General features: G+C 42.8%; 3 protein-coding genes across 4 annotated transcripts in view; 1 reads left to right on the top strand and 2 right to left on the bottom strand.

Moving 5' to 3' along the window:
• The window catches only part of LOC309702293 (uncharacterized protein), a 202675-nt gene that overhangs the window by 38890 nt on the left and 145061 nt on the right, over positions 1 to 18724 (bottom strand). The window lies entirely within an intron of this gene.
• LOC309702391 (uncharacterized protein) overlaps positions 1 to 18724 on the top strand; it is a 132638-nt gene that overhangs the window by 74841 nt on the left and 39073 nt on the right. The window lies entirely within an intron of this gene.
• LOC309702426 (protein NLRC3-like) overlaps positions 12359 to 18724 on the bottom strand; it is a 34533-nt gene continuing 28167 nt past the window's right edge. The window contains exons 4-9 of the mRNA XM_082527144.1: positions 17859 to 17937; positions 17511 to 17697; positions 15582 to 17382; positions 14507 to 14680; positions 13692 to 13865; positions 12359 to 12767 (exon numbers count right to left, since the gene is read on the bottom strand). Of these exons, the coding sequence (XP_082383270.1) occupies positions 12653 to 12767; positions 13692 to 13865; positions 14507 to 14680; positions 15582 to 17382; positions 17511 to 17697; positions 17859 to 17937 (2530 nt within the window). The 3' untranslated portion in view covers positions 12359 to 12652. The remainder of the gene's footprint in view (positions 12768 to 13691; positions 13866 to 14506; positions 14681 to 15581; positions 17383 to 17510; positions 17698 to 17858; positions 17938 to 18724) is intronic.

The following is an 18724-nucleotide window of genomic DNA, read 5'->3' as shown; positions in this document are numbered from 1 at the left end:
CAAACTGCAGTCAAGCAGCACTTACAGCAACCTGTGGACACGCAAATGGAAAGCACTGAGAATCATACAGAAGCATAAGAGCTGTTTATTGTAACACGTGTGTGTGTGTGTGTGTGTGTGTGTGTGTGTGTGTGTGTGTGTGCACGTTAATAATACACTGATGTATGTTAGTTTGATTTATGCCATATCTGAGAAAACAACTGCAGAATTTTACATCAAAGTTTCCAAAGCTGATGTTTTGTTGTTCACTCTGTTTTATATTCATATAGTTTGTTGTTTTTAAATCAGTGGACAAAATAAATATTATCACACAAAATCCAGGGTGAAACATAACCAAATAACCTAAATGGTGAAGTCATTATAGAAGTACATGTTGCAAAGGTCAGCCTCCTGTATAGACTGCTAAACTGTCTGGGGGGGCCTGCCTGTCCTCGTTGGATAAGCTCCACCCCTTTTCCATAAGACGGAGACATTTGTATGAAAATAGATGGGCAGCAAAATAAAAAATAAAAAATATTATGGATGACTCTGTAAATCAAAGTCGGCCTGAGGCAGAAGCAGAAACCATGAGGAGCACAGCACCACTCCCAGAAGGGCACGAAGTGAAGCCATAGCTGCTGAAGAGTGAAGATGTGATGATGGAGGAGATCACAGATGAAGATCTGCTGCCTGCTGACTCTTTATATAGAAGAGTGAGACTATCTCCCCACCAGCAGCTGCACTTATACAAACCCCAGGTGCTGGGATGGCTTTGAACATGTGACATTTTCTGCAAACACACGGACAGTTTCATAAGCACAAAGATTATTCCTGCAGCGGCAGAATCGTATCCACTGTGTGAGAGGTGAACGTCAGACAGTTCTTAGAAAATGTAGTTTCTCTTTAAGCTTTTAACGTCTCTTTTACCCCCATTTGTCTAAAACTACTTGACAGCCCTTCATGTCAGAGGTTTATTACCTGTGCAGGATGGAGCACATGGTCTCAGTCAGGCTGGACACGATCACTCCTACAGGAAGTAAATGTGATTTTATTTCACCTGTGAAATGATGAAAAACAGCAGAATAGCTCACGCTAACAAACGGGTGTTGAAATGTTTCATTTTCTGCTGTTTCACAGGTCAAAAAGGGCGTCGAAGCAAACTGAAGCTGAGCTGCTGCTGCTGTTGTAGTGCAGCATCTGCTGTGTGCTTCATCAGAGAACCTTCTGTACACAGCAGACAGAGGCTGCTGCCACTGAAGTCCATCTGCTAGAGAGCTTTAAACACTGGTTATTGAAGTGGCTTTGATGATACTGATACACAGTCTTTGCTGCTGTCACAGGACAGGGATCCACCAGGGAGTAGTTGTCAGGATAAAGAGCCTTCGCTTCTCTAAATATAAACTGGATACTTGTAGGAAACTTTGGGAAGCAGCATTTTTCCTCATATCGTCTAAACTGAAGTTAGCTCAGGTGCTTCTTCCATACTTGCTCTGCAGAAAGCCAAAGAGTTTGGAGCTCTGCAAACATTTGCAGCACAGCTGGATGTTTGTAACTTTGGTCACCTCTGTATCATCCCTCAGATTCTTTCTGCACAGCTTTGAAACCACGACAGCACGAGTGATGCTGAGGAGACGTCCAGTTTAAACAGACCTTTATTCCTGGAACACAAACACATGAAGGGATGCTGCTAAAGAAGAACATTTAATCGCACTAATGAATCAAGCATCTGTTTGTCTGTCAGTCTGTCAACAGTTCCTCTGATCGACTTCAGACTTGGTGGGTATTTTGTTTTTGCAGCGGTCAAAGTCGATCAGCGTGTTGCTTTGTCTGCTGTAAATCTGCCTGTACAAAGGGAAACATGCATGTTTTAGATGCAAACTCACAACATGGCTGCATTTTTGTGATTATGTGTATTTTATATTGATTTATTCTATTATGTTTTGTATATGAATCTTTACAAGTGTGTCGATACAAAGGCTTGATTAAAACAAAGGTCTCAGCTGTGCTGTTAGGGATGCTCTCATATTTGTTTCAAATGTAATAAATCAAAGGATTTCAGGCTTTTCATCCTTTTTTTTTGTTTGGTTCTAACAGCAGCTGGATAAAAACATGCAGGTGATGAATATAATTGTGTGATATTATGAGCATTGTGAATAAAGAAAGAGCAGAGATAGTAAAAAGGAAACAGGTGATGGACATGAGATTTTCAGAACAAAAGCTCCTCAGTGAGACGATCACCTGGACACAAGGTCAGGCAGCTGGGACTCATCTAGAGAGCAAAATGGAAAAGTGATCTGTGCAGAACATCACTGTTGATTGCAGTTATTTACATCAGACTTCTTCTCTGAGATAAGAGCAGCATTTGTGGGAAAGATGACAGTATTTCCAGGCTGGATGCTGTTTGCAGGGAGAACTGAATGAAAGTCTCCTGCACCTCAGCGCTGAGGTCCACACCTGTGAACACAGATGAGGTCAATCTGCTGCAGCACGTAGAGCTTTACTGATCAGCAGGTTCAAAGGATTCAGCAGAGCGTAGAGTCAGAGCTAAATGCCACATCACCATAGAGTTTGTTAACAACAGCTTTCTTTGCCCTTTGTCTCGATGGACTGAATCAGGGATACTCGTCATACTTCACCTCAACCACGTCACTGAGAGACCCCAGCCTGACACAGCAGCAGAGATGATGAAAGCAGAAACAGCAAACAGATGCTTCAGTTGTGTTTCTCTCTGTGTGTGCGCTCACGCCCACTTGTGTGTGTGTGAACTTTCCACGTACCTCAGCTTGTTTCTCCAACATGAGCCATCAGGGCTGAAAAACATCACTAACACATGAATTCTTTCTCTTTTTGTTATCACCTGTGATCATGTGTCTCATGTTTCTGTCATTCACCAGTTCTTGTATAGTTACGTGTAACTAGACTTCTGTGGGACGTAAATGATTGTTTTGTATGCAGATCTGTACAAAGGATGGAAACACTTGATTACAAAGGAGATCTCAGCTGTGTTGTTGTGGATGGACTTCAACGTATTTGTTAAAAAAGAGAATAAAGCAAAGTGTTTTAGCTGTTTGGGAGTTTTTGTTTGATTCGATTCAGTTTTATTTCTATGGAGTCAAATAATAACAAAGGCTCTAGAACAGCCCTGAGTTTGTCCAGGTGACACTCCTCTGAAGAACAAAGACAAAGAGGAAGAAGGGGATTCGTTTTCAAGTCTTGTTTCTTTCAAAATAAAAGCTGAAATGTTTTGGAAGCATGATAATATTTCAGCCAGGATGCCGTCTCCAAGGAGACCTGCACCTCAGCGCTGAGCTCCACATCACGCCCTGTGAAAGCACAGATATAAATCTGCTGCAGTGAGAAGAACTTTACCCAACACAAGTGTAGAAGTAGACATTTGACTTTACCTACAACCTGTTAACAACAAAGCTTTCATTGCCTCTGTTGTTGATGTCATGTAGGACTAATCATACTTCACATCAGCCATGCACACGTCAGAGGATCTCCAGGCTTTCAGTAATAAAGCCAAGCAGATGATGTGAACATAGCAATAGTAAAACATGCATCATAATCAGCTGTATGTGTCGACTATGTGGCACCTCAGTCTTGTTGGCATGAAGGAAAGTTGTGTAACATGTAGCATAAGGGCTGCAAAGACATCATGTAGACAGCAGTCGTCTGTTAGTCGTAACGTATCTCCTGTTAAAGAGTTAAATGTGCGTTCTCCATCTCTGTCCTCTCACAGCTCGCCGTACACCAACTCCAGCTGTGGTAACCATGGCTGTGCCCATCAACACGCTGAAGCTGAGACGCCACCCGTCACTATGGCGACTCCAATAGGGTTACCTGTCAGCTGTGGACGCATGAAAGGAAAACAGCAGAAACACAGACATGTTTACTGGAACATTTCCTATTGACAGCTTCATGGAAAAGTGGGTTTAAACACTTTTCTGTGTTTTATTTTGTTTATTTATGGATTTATTGTGAAAGGAATTTCAAAGTTTTAATTTGACCTTTCCCCTGTTTTTCATACAGACTGGAGACGAATGGATGGTGCTTTCTTTGTTTGTCTAAAGATAATGAATAAAACTCTACACACATCTTAAACCACCCTCCTTTCTATATATTTTGTTATATAAATGGAAAGTATATAAGACACAAACTGAGCTTATATGATACTAAGGACCCTGGAGGTCAGTCCACCTTTATAATTCAGCACAGCCTGGAGTCTCTTAGTCAAGCTTGTTTGTGTTTTCTGTGAGGAAGTTTTCAGCAGCAGCTCTTTTCTTGGATGTTGGTTCCCTTTGTTTCCATCCTCTGTTAAGATGTTTCAGTAATGTTGAGGTCTGGGGAGGCCAATCCATGGCTGACGTCCTGTGATGCTGCATTAGCAGTTTGTTCATAGTGAAAAATGAAGCCACTGCCAATCAGACATTTGCACAGTGGATCAACTTCTGATGGTACTGTCCTGAATTCCACACCTATAATATGTTTGCACATACTGATGAATATGTGCAGCTGATTTTCAGTCCAGTTCCTGTGTGACAGACGCCAGTCTTTCTGCCTGTGTCCTTCCTTAACAATAGAGCCATCCTTCCACTGAGACTGTTTCTGATGAGGCTTCACTGAGCAGTAGATGGATCCCTCAGCTCATCTAATCGTCCTATTTCTAACACATGACTGTCAGAAACTGTTAATCTGCTGCAGCTCTTTAACTCCTCCACTTCTTTTTTGTAATCTCTTAGTTTCCTCATCTTTTAAGGTGGCACTGCACACCAGATCCAAAGTCAACATGCTGTTATATAATGGAGTTGAACCTGTAATGGAGTTTGATTTAAACCAATCAGCAATTAAGTGAATGATGATGAGCAAAGATGGTGGAGGTGGTGGATGAAGACCCGGACAGCTGTGGTTGGCTCCTCGTATAGAGCAGAGTGAGGTTGTGTTTGCACATTATTATAAAACCATGTTCACCATATATTTTAGCTGCAGACAATAACATGATTTCTTTGCTGTGGTGATTTTATTCCACTTTGGTAAAATGGAAAACCATCATTTCTTGCTGTAATTCACACATTATTCCAAGAGCCTCAACACGAGCCTTGTAGTCCGACCATATATAGACAAATCAATAGTTGTGTTTGTAACAGCTCATGAACATGAATCGTTCCACATTACTTTAAAATCATTGTAAACTAAACTGGAATAAATGAGTGTTTATATATAGTTTTGTCTCAGCTGTTCATACACAGTGTTTCAGTTCTTATCAGAGTCCCACCGTCTCACTGTGGTGAACCTTTAGCTCTGTTGTAAGCGTGTTGTTAGACCAGGTTTCCCTCATTTAAAAATAATCTCTCATTAGAAATGGACATGATGTCTAAGACATAGAAATGCTTATTATGGGTTCACTTGATGTCACTGAAAAGATGCACATGGGTAACGTGCAGGCCGTCCAGCTCCGAGGTTTATCTCCTCACCTCGAGTCTGCGACACTCTCTCCGTGTCCTCTCAGATAAGGGCGCGCACATTTCTGCACCATCTTCTAAATTACAAAGAGCGATTCACAAAACAGAAGCTCACAAAACACTCATCACAAACCAAAAATGGCTCCACTGAGCGTCAAACTGTCACCAGAATTTACTGATAATCTAAAGACTCACAGAACTCATTTTGTCTCATTGTGTCTTAGTTTGAGACATAAGTGCATGATCATAATACTGTGTAGTTAGATGAGACAGAGCTGATGCTTGCTCTTAATTATCCTCTTCATGTTTCCCGAGCCTCAGCAGTGGAAGCTACCATGGATAGAAAGACTATGACTCATCTTAAATCTCAAATCTTTGTCTCCAAAGAGCTGCTGATGTGTCCGATATGATCCACAAGCTTAAACTAGGATTATAAGTGTGTGCAGTGATGTGTGTGAAACCTCTGAGGACTCACACGTGTGTGCTTCAGCCCACACACACATATGAAGCACTGCGACCTCACACAGAAGTGTTTTACACATCCAGCCTGAATCCTGATCATTTCTACAGTTTATTAAGTTCAGCTTCACCTGAACATCAGTGATGAAGCTGCTCTGACTCCATCACAGCTCACAGCTGTTGGAATGAGTCAAACAATGAAGAAGGTTCAGAAACAGCTGATGATTTTACAGAAACATGATGCAAACATGAGGATGGACACATGATTTTTTATTAACAGACACTGTTTATGTTTCACTGTGCATGACGTCATCAACACTGACACCAGGGGGCGCTCATCACCAGCCTGAGGAAGTGTGATAATGGGGGGAGACGCAGTGTTGTGTGTACTGCAGTCGGACAGAAGGAAAAACTTCCTCCTGAAAACATTTTCATCCTTCCCAAAAGTGTTTGAGTCAAATGTTACAAATATATAAATACAATAAAACACAGGGTCTTACATAAAATTAGTGATGCAGTTGTGCACTGAGCACCTTTCCAATGTTCCTTCCTCAGATGAGTCCAGCTGCTGAACACATTAACATCTGTATGTAAATGTAGCCGAGAACCAACCTGAGCACTGCTGGGAAAATACAAAGGCAACCATCAAAGTGCTGTATTATCTTATTTATTCTGAATGTTGACTTAGATCCACACCACGATTTATGAAACTATAGAACTAAAATAACAACAATCGTCTGCTTCTTTAAAATTTCTTTCATTACATCAAACCAGTGAAAACTGAAAAAAACAAAGAGCTGTTAGCATGTTCAGACCAACTTTGAGACAGAGACTGTAAAGTTCTGCACTTTAAATCCTGCCTGTGTTCCTGCAAATGATTCACACTGAAAGTATCTTAGTTTAGTATTGAGTGAGCCACAAAGCAGCCTGATAGCTTTAAAACAGGAAAAGTAAATGAAATTGACAGTTTCAGTGTAGCTGGATCTATTATTGGGGGGTCATGGCCCCCGTAACCCCGCCTGGTCCTGAGGTCAAATCCACCATCTTTGTTTCAGAGCTTCATGTTCTCCCGTGTTTGTGTGCGTCCTCTCCGGTACTCCGGCTTCCTCCCACAGTCCAAACACATGCAGTTAGTGGGGTCAGGTTAGCTGTGAGTGGTTGTGTCTCTGTGTTATTCCACCTTAATCAATGACTTCCTGTTAGCATGAAGTGCTTCTGTAGGACTGATGTCATTTTCATGGTTGGATCATTTAAATGAAGCTGGACTCAGATGCAGTAAATAAGCTGATTGGTCATTAATGAATAAAGCTGGTCAAACACATCACGTGGACACATGTGATTGTGTGTTGTAGTATTGATCCCAATGCTGGTATCAGTCCTGGATCAATAACACTGGATGGATGCGTTCAGCATGGAGCCCTGAGCTGTGTTACAGACAAACATGGAAACTGACAGGTCTGTGTCATTCACAGTCTGTAACACTTCTAAACAACAGAGGCTGACCCAAGTGCCTCAGAGCCAGGCACGCTCACATCACAGCTCTCTAAATAAGCCAGTTTCAAAATAAGAGCTGAAAGCTGTGTTTGCTTGTGTTAGCTTATTATTGTGGAGACTAACATTCAGTGATCATGTGTTCAGACTCATAATGATTACTCTCAGAAATCCTGATCTTTGTATTTACTGTGTGTTGGATCAATAACTGAGATTCATGGTATCACACAGCTGTGCTGCTGCTGATGTCAGCACATCTGGAACAATACGAGGTATCTGCTACCAGACTGAGCAGGACGTGAGACCTGTGGACTGTTTAAAGCTGTCCCTCCACAGCTCACTCAGACCTGATCCACACCTCAGTGATATTCTCTGACTTCCTCAGTAGAGACAGAAACCATTCAGATCTGGGACCATCAGCTGACTGATGATGTCACACAGACTGTGTTTTTCAGGAACAGTGATTCTGATGTGAGCCTGCTAGCTGACAGCAGACCTGATGAAAGCACATGTTCACATCTGTGAGGACAGACTGGACTCTTTGACTGCACCTTGGTTCTCCTCAGAGGTCTGTACAGGAGCATGTCCACCCCCACTGAAGATCTCAGTCACTGTGAAACATAGAAAGCTGCTTGTGTGGCCTCTGCCTCACATGTAGATACAGCTACAGGTTTCTCTGTCAGTCAGACTGAAACAGTGTCCTGATGCTGCATCATTCAGCTCTGTGCCCCAGTCAGCATCACTGGGAGCTACCAGTGTTTCTGCCCTTTTCCTGTAACACTACACTCAGCACAGGCTCAGCTGGTATCCAGTGTTGGACTTTGGCTTCAGCTGCTGTGATAGATCCTCTAACATAGATCAGCTCTGCTACATGTTGTTAGATAAGTGCAGCTGCTGTCATGTCCTGATGTTTCTCTGGCTCAGCAGCTTCTCCATCAGAGGTTCACATGGAGCTGATCCAGTATCTCCAGTAACTGTGTTCTGTGCCTCACTGGTTCATCCTTCTGTCTGTGTGACGTCAGTCAGATGTTGAAGTTAAACTCTGTAATCTTCACTGTGTCACAGAGTTCAGTGAGTCCCGTTATTCACAGTATCAATCAGATCATCAGAGAACAGCTGATCAGCAATCAGTGGTGCCAACAGCGCCTCCTGTGGTGAGAGGATGCAATAATGCAATGTAGCATTTTTCCACTCAACACTTGCAGTCATGGAAACTGTCTGTTGGATCTGTGTGACGTTGCTTTCTTGGTTAGAGTTCCTCACAAATGTCCAGATGATTCTTCTAATGAGGCGTCGACCATGTTTGCAGCTCTTTGGAAGAAAACGTCGCCCTTTGCCATCCTTACTTTTCTTTGACTTCTTCAAATGCAGCTGAACTCCAGCTGGTATTTTCTTGGACTTTGCAGCTGTTTCTGGTCATCAGTTCATTCCTGCAAACCTCTGAAGCTGAACAACAATGATGCTGCATTGCTGGCTGATCCCAAAAGGTTGATTCTGTTCATCTGGACGTTTTCAGAAACGTTTGCTCACTGATCAGGTGACTTCTTCAGTCTCAGCTGACTGCAGCTTTACAAGCTTACAAACAGCACATTTGCACAATGACTGAAAGCAGCAGCACCTGATATATATGATACTAATATAATACATATACATATATAATCCATACTAATGATGAAGGAACTGAGCTCACAGTCCATTGTTCATTCAGTGAACTACTCAGTTTATTTTGGGCCTCAGAAATGCTCACTCTGTTTGTACATCACTGTCAGCAATAGACTCATTCTGCTGTGTGGACAGGAACACATGTGACATCACTTCCTGTTTGTTTGTGACTGAAGAAGTTTACAAGGAATCATTTAGAAGAGTTTCAAACATCAACTGATTGAATCCATGAATCTGAAAACGTGTTTGTGAGTGAAAGAGACAGACATGTACAGACTGAACTATCTGTTCAACAGTCAGAGTGTTTCTGTAACAGGAGACACTCTTTACACTCCACTCAGCACAGGGACACTGAGGCACCACGAGACAAGAACCAAAACCCAGGAAAAAGAGTTTGAGTGAATGTGGTGTTGAAGGTGTGGAGGTGGATCAGAGTGTCAGAGGAGACTCTGTAGAAGGACAGAGTGCCAGCAGGACAGTCCACATACACTGCTGCTCTGTTAGAGACAGAGGAGGAGGAGGAGGAGGAGGAGATGGATGTTTGTATGTTATTGTGCCAGACAGAACGAGGACCATCGTCAGAGCAGCTCAGACTCCAGGACTGATCATTCCATCCAAACAAACAGTCATAACTGTCTCCTTTCCTTCTGATGCTTCTGTAACTCACTGATATATAAACGCTTCCTCTCCACTCGACCTCCCAGTAACAGTGACCAGTCAGACCATTTCTACACAGCAGCTGTTCACAAACATCAAATCTGTCTGGATGATCAGGATATGACTGAACCTCCTCCACACGTGTCACCTTCCTGTTGTTGTCAGACAGTTGGAGCTTTGTGTTCACTGTGTTTGTGTCGATTGTGAGTTGACAGGAATCTGATGGAGAGAACAAACACAATCCAGCTGCAGTTATTGATCCATCATCTGTTCATTGATTGACACTTTGATGATGACTCCTCACATGATGAAGATGGTTGAATGTGTGCTGCTTTGTTTTCATGAATCCCATTAAAAACACACTTACACTTCCTCAGACCTGGTCTCAACCATCGGACTCCAGCAGGCTCCACCCTGAAAGGAGGAGGGGGGTCAGAGCAGCACAGTCAGCATGCACACATGGACATTACATGGCTCTCACACACACACTGTTACACACTGAGCTCAAAGCTCGGCTCCACTGTTTTATTCAAAGAAATCTACTGATCTGACATTCTACATTCTACTGATGTGGGCTGATTTCCGTCGGTGCATGTACAACCATTCTGGTCAGGCTTACACCCTGGACGACCTGGCTACCTGGTTAAAGTATGAATCCTGGTGTCAGGACTATGACGGCTTGCCCACCCCAACGATCACCAGAGAGAAGCCTGATGTCAGACCAAGCAGACGCTCTGTTGCGGTCCTTCACAGTGCAGAGAGCTCACCCAGGTCACTAGGTACCACTCCAAAAACAGCTAGGCAGCCACCCTACTGCGCCTTTTGCGATAACCGTGCCCATCACCTGAGTCAGTGTCAGGAGGTCGTCAAACTGAGTCGCGAACAGCTCACAGACTGGATAAAGATCAACAAGAGGTGCTGGCGTTGCGCTCGCTCCCATCAGGCAGCACAGTGTACCCTCAAGAAACCCTGCAGTCGGTGTCAGGGTCGTCATCTGCAGGTCCTTCACGATATGAATTCTAAGCCCTTAAAACACAAGAGAGAGGCCGGGAAGCAGTTAGGCGTTTTCAAAGGACCTGTCTTGAGTGCCGCAGATGGAGAGCCCGACCGACTGTTCCCAAGATGGCGGACCTGCCAGTTGCGCGCCTCCGCCTTTACAAACCTGCCTTTTATTCGACAGGTGTGGACTGTTTTGGACCCTTTGAGGTCAAAATCGGGCGCCGTGTGGAGAAGAGGTGGGGCATCATCTTTAAGTGCCTAACTATCAGAGCGGTTCACCTTGATGTCCTAACCTCCATCGATACAGATGCCTTCCTAATGGCACTTCGACGTTTCATTGCCAGGAGAGGAACTCCAGCTGAGCTGTACTCGGACCAAGGGACCAACTTCCGTGGGGGAGAAAGGGAACTCCAAGCAGCTTTTGCAGCCATGACCTCTGACCTGCAGGAGCTCCTGGCTCCCCATAAGATCGTCTTCCACTTCAATCCACCAGCGGCTCCTCATTTTGGGGGAGTGTGGGAGCGGGAGATTAGGTCTGTCAAGACGGCACTCTACACTACAGTAGGATCCCAACCCCTTCAAGAAGAGGTCCTCCGCACGGTCCTTGTGGAGGTGGAGGGCATCTTGAACTCCAAACCACTAGGTTATGTCCCGTCTGACATCAGTGATCCTGATCCAGTGACCGCCAACTGCTTTCTGATGGGGCGGCCTGACGGAGCACTTCCTCAAGTGGCTTATCCCAGAGAAGAGCTCCTGAGTCGCCGGAGGTGGAAGCACTCCCAGGTGCTGGCTGACCACTTTTGGTCTTGATTCATCCGGCTGTACCTTCCAAGCCTGCAGCTTCGGAGTTAATGCTAAGTAGACTGCCATTAGCAGGTAATGCTAATTTTAGGTGAATAGGAATTGGAAGCTAATGCTAATACCATATTTTCTTGATTTAACCCTTTAAAACTGGTCAGAGTGGGCACACTCCGTTTTGCGCAACTATTTTTAAATCCCGGTAGCACTGTAACCACGTGAGCTAGAGCAATAATTTTTTTTGCATATGAAACCTGAGGAGTTGTACTTACATCTTATGCCATCAGCTTGTCCTAGGTTAGTTTCCTTCCACATATGCTTAGGACTCATATTGCACTGCTGGAAATAGTTTATTTTGATGCATATGCTGTTATTTTGCAAATTTGCAGTATAATATTTATTTTCGTTTTTCCTGCAGTATATAAAAATTGGTGTATTTCAAAAATAAAACTATGAAGGCACTCAAAATAAATTTCCTGAGGTGGGAAACTATTTTGTGCAACTTTTTTGTATTTACAGTTTTGAGGGATAAGCCTCTTAAATTTCTCTAACTAGAAATATATGTTAAAAAAAAAAAAAAGATTTTCAATTTCTTTGTAGTTTATTGCACTTTTTTGTAATTTATGTAATTACTATGCACTTAATAGATACATATTATTAAAATTTAGGCTGTAATGGTTGTATTGATGTATAGCAACTTGAAATGCTCCCTAAAATGGCTCTACACCATGTAAAAATATAATATAAGCTCTGGCGGACTTGGTTCTATGGTAGGTCTTAAAGGGTTAAATCAATATCAGTAGCTAATCCGATTGCTCAGTCTGACGTCAGGTGAAGTCATTTTTATGCATTTAAGAGCTGTGTTGAATTCAACATTACAAACTGAACATTAGAACTATCCTCTTCTCCAGGATTTTCCTGATTTAACATTTCAATATGATTCATTTTTGTTCTCTCACATCTGCCGCCATCACTTCAATTATTCCCACTGTGGATTTGATCAGATTGTTTGCCCAGCATCTCTACATTTTCCCATCCATACGACCTGTAGCTCATTAATACTATTAATACTGGAAACTGCTGTTGAAGCCTGATGGTGACACTTTCTGGTGAAGAAGTGAATTGCAGTAACAGGACTGGCTGGCTTATGATACACTGGACATTTCCAGCGCTTTGTTTTCTCTGCTCACAGACAACACAGATACACGCATGTATATACAGCCCACGTCCAGCTCTGCATGCACTCCTTCTGCTCCATTTCTATAGAGAATAAACAACGTAACACAATCATTCTCCATTGTTTTCAACTCAACCAGCTGCATTTAATGAAGGAGTTAGAATTTACTTTACAACAGCTGCTGTTGTTTCCTGTCTGCATTCATGTTCTTTACTGTACTCCACACATTCTGAACTGGTGTAGTTCTTCCTAAAGTACTGCAGTATTCCTGCCAGTACATCCTCTTAGTTTTCCTAACTGTTTCCTCTGATGCTCGTTGCTATTCTTTCCTCAATGCAAATTCATGCTAAGCTCCTTGATATCCATCCCTGTTTTCTAAACCTGTAATAATTGCTTTAATGTGTCTTTGGCCTAATTATGAGTCTTTCCACATGTTTGTAGTTCCCCACTTGCTTTGGTTTCTTAGCTCTGATTCTCTGAAATTTATCCTTGAAATCATTTACTGGCATCTCTCCCTCTCACTCCCACTATCCCCAGAACACCAGAGTATTCATCTCCTGGTTTATCATATGGCCTCTTTGCATTTTCTCCAATCATCCCTGTTTCTAGAGTCTCGCCCCATCTGCAGGCAGTCCAAGAGAAACTGCCTCTGCCATTTTCTTCTTCTTAATCTTTGATTTTTCTCTTCACTTTCTCCATTGGGTCTTCTTAGACGCACTTTCCAGAAAGCAGCAACATTATTTGTGCCCCATTTTTCAAATTGTGCATCTTACTTCAGCTTAATGTGTTTCCTGTTTTGTTTTTACACAGGTCATGTAAAAGAAATCCTACCAGAGACTCGACAAAGCTGAACTGAAAGACAGCACGGGCAATAAATCAGAGCAGCACAGAACTTAAGCACACATATATAAGGTGATTTAACAAATCATGTCTGTTGTAAATGAGTAAGCCATTTATCGACCTGACTCAGGTTTTAAAATCATCATCAGAAAAGACTGAATCCTGACCTGAGAATCCCAAGTGTACACTTTGGACTTTCCACTGCAGAAAATAGAAGCTTCAGTCCTGAATCCTGCAGGTTGTTGTTACCCAGATCCAGCTCTGTCAGATGGGAGGACTGGGAGCTCAGGACTGAGGACAGAGCTTCACAGCTTCTGTCTGACAGGTTACAGCCACTCAGTCTGAAGAAAGGATGACAAGAAGACATGAAACACTTGTGTTAAAGTATATTCATGGTGCCATGAGGAGCTACTACATTTACAGTATTTCAACACTGTTTCAGGACATGCTGGAATCCTTATTGCCTCATGTTACAAAAGACAAATGTGGCAGTTTACTGTCACTTGCATGGATTCATTAAAAGAACAAAACATACGACATTTTCGCCTGAAAACATGTTAAAAGTTTATTTTGTGACCCAGAAAGAGTAATAAGAGCAATATTAAAACTAAGTAGCTGCAGCCATTGTTGGAAACTGGAATTGGCTGGGCCGCGCTATGAATTCTGGGATATGGTTTTTCTATTTTGTTTTCCGGGTGGAAAATCAGGAGAAATACAGGAGAATGGTGGCTCCGGGAGATTTTTGGGAGGGGCACTGAAACTCAGGATTCTCCCGGAAAAATCGGGAGGGTTGGCATGTATGTTTCCAGGACATGCTGGAATCCTTATTGCCTCATGTTACAAAAGACAAATGTGGCAGTTTACTGTGATTTGGATGGATTCTTTAAAAAAAAAACATACACACAATGTTAATTTTTTCCAAATGAAATTGATTAAATGATGTTAATTGATGAAAAAAAAAATCGATATTGCTTGATCTGACCTCAGCGTTTCCAGTTTGCAGTATTGGCTCTTTATCCCAGCAGACAGAAGCTTCACTCCTGAATCCTGCAGGTTGTTGTTACCCAGATCCAGCTCTGTCAGATGGGAGGACTGGGAGCTCAGGACTGAGGACAGAGCTTCACAGCTTCTGTCTGACAGGTTACAGCCACTCAGTCTGAAATCAAGCGGGAAGGGAGACAAGATCAACCAAACAAATCAGAGCTTTATTGCTTTTTTATTGTTTTTAAGCAGAAATCAGTGAGGTGCTGGTAGATTCTGTTCTTTTGGTTTATTACCCAACAACACACACATACACTAATATTTGTGACTTTTGTAATAGTAGCATTTACAATGCAAAGCAACAGCGATCACAGATTGAAGGGGCCTGAATAAAACTACAATGCAGTGATTTTTAAGATGACCTGTTCTTCCAATTTCCAACAACAGATTTCTCCAACCTTACAGTTAAAAATAATTCTTTATCTCATACTGAATCTTAGTGAACCTCCCCCCAGTTTATTAAAATGGAGTGGTACTGAAGTTGCTGTAAGTGATGTGTGATGCCACTGATTTCCTTTCTGATCCAATACAAAGTAAAATTCAGGCTGGTATCTGCGATACTGATGAAAACTATTCCTTCAGAATCAATACAAGACATAAGAAAATATGATGTTCTGTATAAATAAAAAGCCTGAATTTTAAAAAATTCAATTAATAATCAAAAACAGATGTGACTGAAAATAATAAAACTGAGAAACATTTTATGGCCATTGCTACGGGCCATTCGATCCTTTTACAACCAAGCCGGCAATACGTTGGATAGTAATAAGTCCGGTGGGTGATGGGCTCCACCAGGGCTGCCCTTTGTCACCGATTCTGTTCATAAATTTTATGTTTAAAGGCTGTATCAAAAGTTCATTCAAGTTACAATATTGTGGTCCAAAGTTCTCCTTTTTTCTTTTATACTATACAACTACGCTGGCTCATGGTTTTAGGACATGGATCTGTCGTGGAAGAAATCTATGACCACTTTTAATCAACATTTTAAAAATAAACATGATCACAGATTTACTCACAGAGCTTTGTTGGAGGCTTTGACCACTGGCAGCATTCTCAGAAGAGCCTCCTCTGAAGCAGAGTATTTCTTCAGGTCAAACACATCCAGATCTTCTTCTGATGACAGTAAGATGAAGACCAGAGCTGACCACTGAGCAGGAGACAGTTTATCTGTGGAGAGACTTCCTGATCTCAGGGACTGTTGGATCTCCTCCACTAGAGAACGATCATTCAGTTCATTCAGACAGTGGATCAGATTGATGCTTTTCTCTGCAGACAGATTCTCACTGAGCTTCTCCTTGATGTACTGGACTGTTTCCTGATTGGTCTGTGAGTTACTTCCTGTCTGTGTCAGCAGACCTCGTAGGAGAGTCTGATTGGTCTGCAGGGAAAGACCCAAGAGGAAGCGGAGGAACAAGTCCAGGTGTCCATTTGGACTCTGTAAGGCCTTGTTCACAGCACTCTGGTGGAGAGATTGAAGTTTTAGTTTGTTAAATATTTTAGACCATGTAGAGGTTGTTTGTTGTTCTTCCAGCAGATTGAGTCCAGAGTTGATGAAGGTCCGATGGACATGAAGAGCAGCCAGAAACTCCTGAACACTCAGATGGATGAAGCAGAACACCTTGTCCTGGTACAGTCCGCTCTCCTCTTTAAAGATCTGTGTGAGCACTCCTGAGTACACTGAGGCTGCTCTGATATCGATGCCACACTCTGTCAGGTCTGATTCATAGAAGATCAGGTTTCCTTTCTGCAGCTGATCAAAAGCCAGTTTTCCGAGAGACTTCATCATCTTCCTGCTCTCTGGACTCCAGTGTGGATCTGTCTCAGCTCCTCCATCATACTTGACCTTCTTCACTTTGGCCTGAACCACCAGGAAGTGGATGTACATCTCAGTCAGGGTCTTGGGCAGCTGTCCTCCCTCTCTGGTTTCCAGCACATCCTCCAGAACTGTAGCAGTGATCCAGCAGAAGACTGGGATGTGGCACATGATGTGGAGGCTTCGTGATGTCTTGATGTGGGAGATGATCCTGCTGGCCTGCTCCTCATCTCTGAATCTCTTCCTGAAGTACTCCTCCTTCTGTGGGTCAGTGAACCCTCTGACCTCTGTCACCATGCCAACACAGTCAGGAGGGATCTGATTGGCTGCTGCAGGTCGTGTGGTTATCCAGAGGCGAGCAGAGGGAAGCAGTTTCCCCCTGATGAGGTTTGTCAGCAGCACATCCACTGAGGTGGACTTTCTAGGGTCAGTTAGGATTGTAGTTTTGTGGAAGTCCAGAGGAAGTCGACACTCATCCAGACCATCAAAGATGAACACAACCTGGAAGTCTTCAAAGCTGCAGATTCCTGCTTCTTTGGTTTCAGTAAAGAAGCGATGAACAAGTCCCACCAAGCTGAACTTTTCCTCTTTCAGCACATTCAGCTCTCTGAAAGTGAATGGAAAGATGAACTGGATGTCCTGGTTGGCTTTGTCTTCAGCCCAGTCCAGGCTGTATTTCTGTGTTAAGACTGTTTTCCCAATGCCAGCCACTCCCTTTGTCAGCACTGTTCTGATTGGTTCATCTCTTCCAGGTGAGGCTTTAAAGATGTCTTCTTGTCTGATGGTTGTTTCTGGTCTGTCTGGTTTCCTGGATGCTGTTTCAATCTGTCTGACCTCATGTTCATCATTGACCTCTGCAGTCCCTCCCTCTGTGATGTAGAGCTCTGTGTAGATCTGATTCAGGAGGGTTGGGTTTCCTGCTTTAGCGATGCCCTCAAACACACACTGGAACTTCTTCTTCAGCTTAGACTTAAGGTTACGATGACAAACTGCAGCATGAAGTTCTGAATGAGAAGAAAAATAAACACTCAATTCCAAAAATAACTAATCATTAAAACATGTTGCTCCATCTTCCATCTCTGGAAAATGTTCATTTATCCAGCAGCTTAAATCTTTAGATAAATCCTCTTACTGCTCTGCAGACGGTCAGCCAGCTCCTCCTGCTTCATCCTCCTCAGGAAGTCCACTGTGATCTTCACAAATGCCTCTCTGCTGCTGCTCCTCTGACTCTCTAAGCATTCTGGGTAATCTGGACTCAGAACCTTCTGGATCTTCTTCAGCTCGTTCTTCACAAAAGTGATGATGTTGTCCTCCAGCAGCTGGAACAGAATATTTATGAATGAGCCAATCAGACTGAAATCATGGAGCCAAACATCAGATCCATGTTGGACACACTGACGATCCACTGGTCTACAAAGAGCAGCATGGAGATGACTGTGAACAGAACAGATGTAACAGTAGTTGTTGTACATGTACAGACCATAAATATGGAGTCCAGCTGTGTTTGATGCTGCTGGGCAGACTGACCACTGGGAACCTCTGAGCTCTGCTGGTCCACTCTGTGGAGGAACCATGAAGAATTAGATCAACACAGGATAAAGATCCAGGAGTTTCTGCTCAAATAACTTCATCTGAATCAAGTCTGTCAAGTTTTAAACTCTCAGATTCTGAAGATTTCTATGAACTTTCTTTCATCAGTGATGGAAGTGATGATGTTGCAGAAGCTCAGAGGAAACTTTGAGACTTCATCAAACTGATAAATTCACTCACTGGAAGGTAAAACTGTGATGAACCATCAACTAATGCTCTCAGGAGGCCAAAGGTCCCTGAATGTAACTGTGCAGTAGATTCATCGAGTGTTTGAAACCTGACCTCTTCCATATGTTTTCATTCTAACACAAGAAGTCCTTTTCTCATTGCTTTGATTTGAGTTTTCATTTGAGTTTTCTGAGTCTCGTGTTTGGAGTCGAGTCTAATCAATGACCTGACAGAAGAACATTAAAAAGGATTTACCAGTGCTGTCAAAATTAACATGTAGGGTTAGGGGTTCATCTGTTATCATGATTAACATGATAAAAACCTTTAACACGACACATCTGGAGAGCAGAACGACTCAAAATCCCTGAAATGTTTCTATCAAAGCACTTCGAGCAGTTTGTCCGAGTAGAGTTACCTTTGCACACGTGCAGATGTGCAGCACATCTGTTAGTGACGGCAGCTGAACCAATCAGCTCAATATGGAAGATGACAAACACACACTGACCTCTCGATAGAAAGTTTGAGCATTAAAAAAATAACAAGACGGACCAGCCGACCAACATGAAGGATTCTGCACATCGTGACAGA

Source organism: Aulonocara stuartgranti, assembly GCF_965226115.1.
Source record: "Aulonocara stuartgranti genome assembly, chromosome: 3".
NCBI classification, from domain to species: Eukaryota; Metazoa; Chordata; class Actinopteri; order Cichliformes; family Cichlidae; genus Aulonocara; species Aulonocara stuartgranti.
Note: the sequence above shows the minus strand (reverse complement) of the source record. Positions and strands in the feature narration are given on the sequence as shown.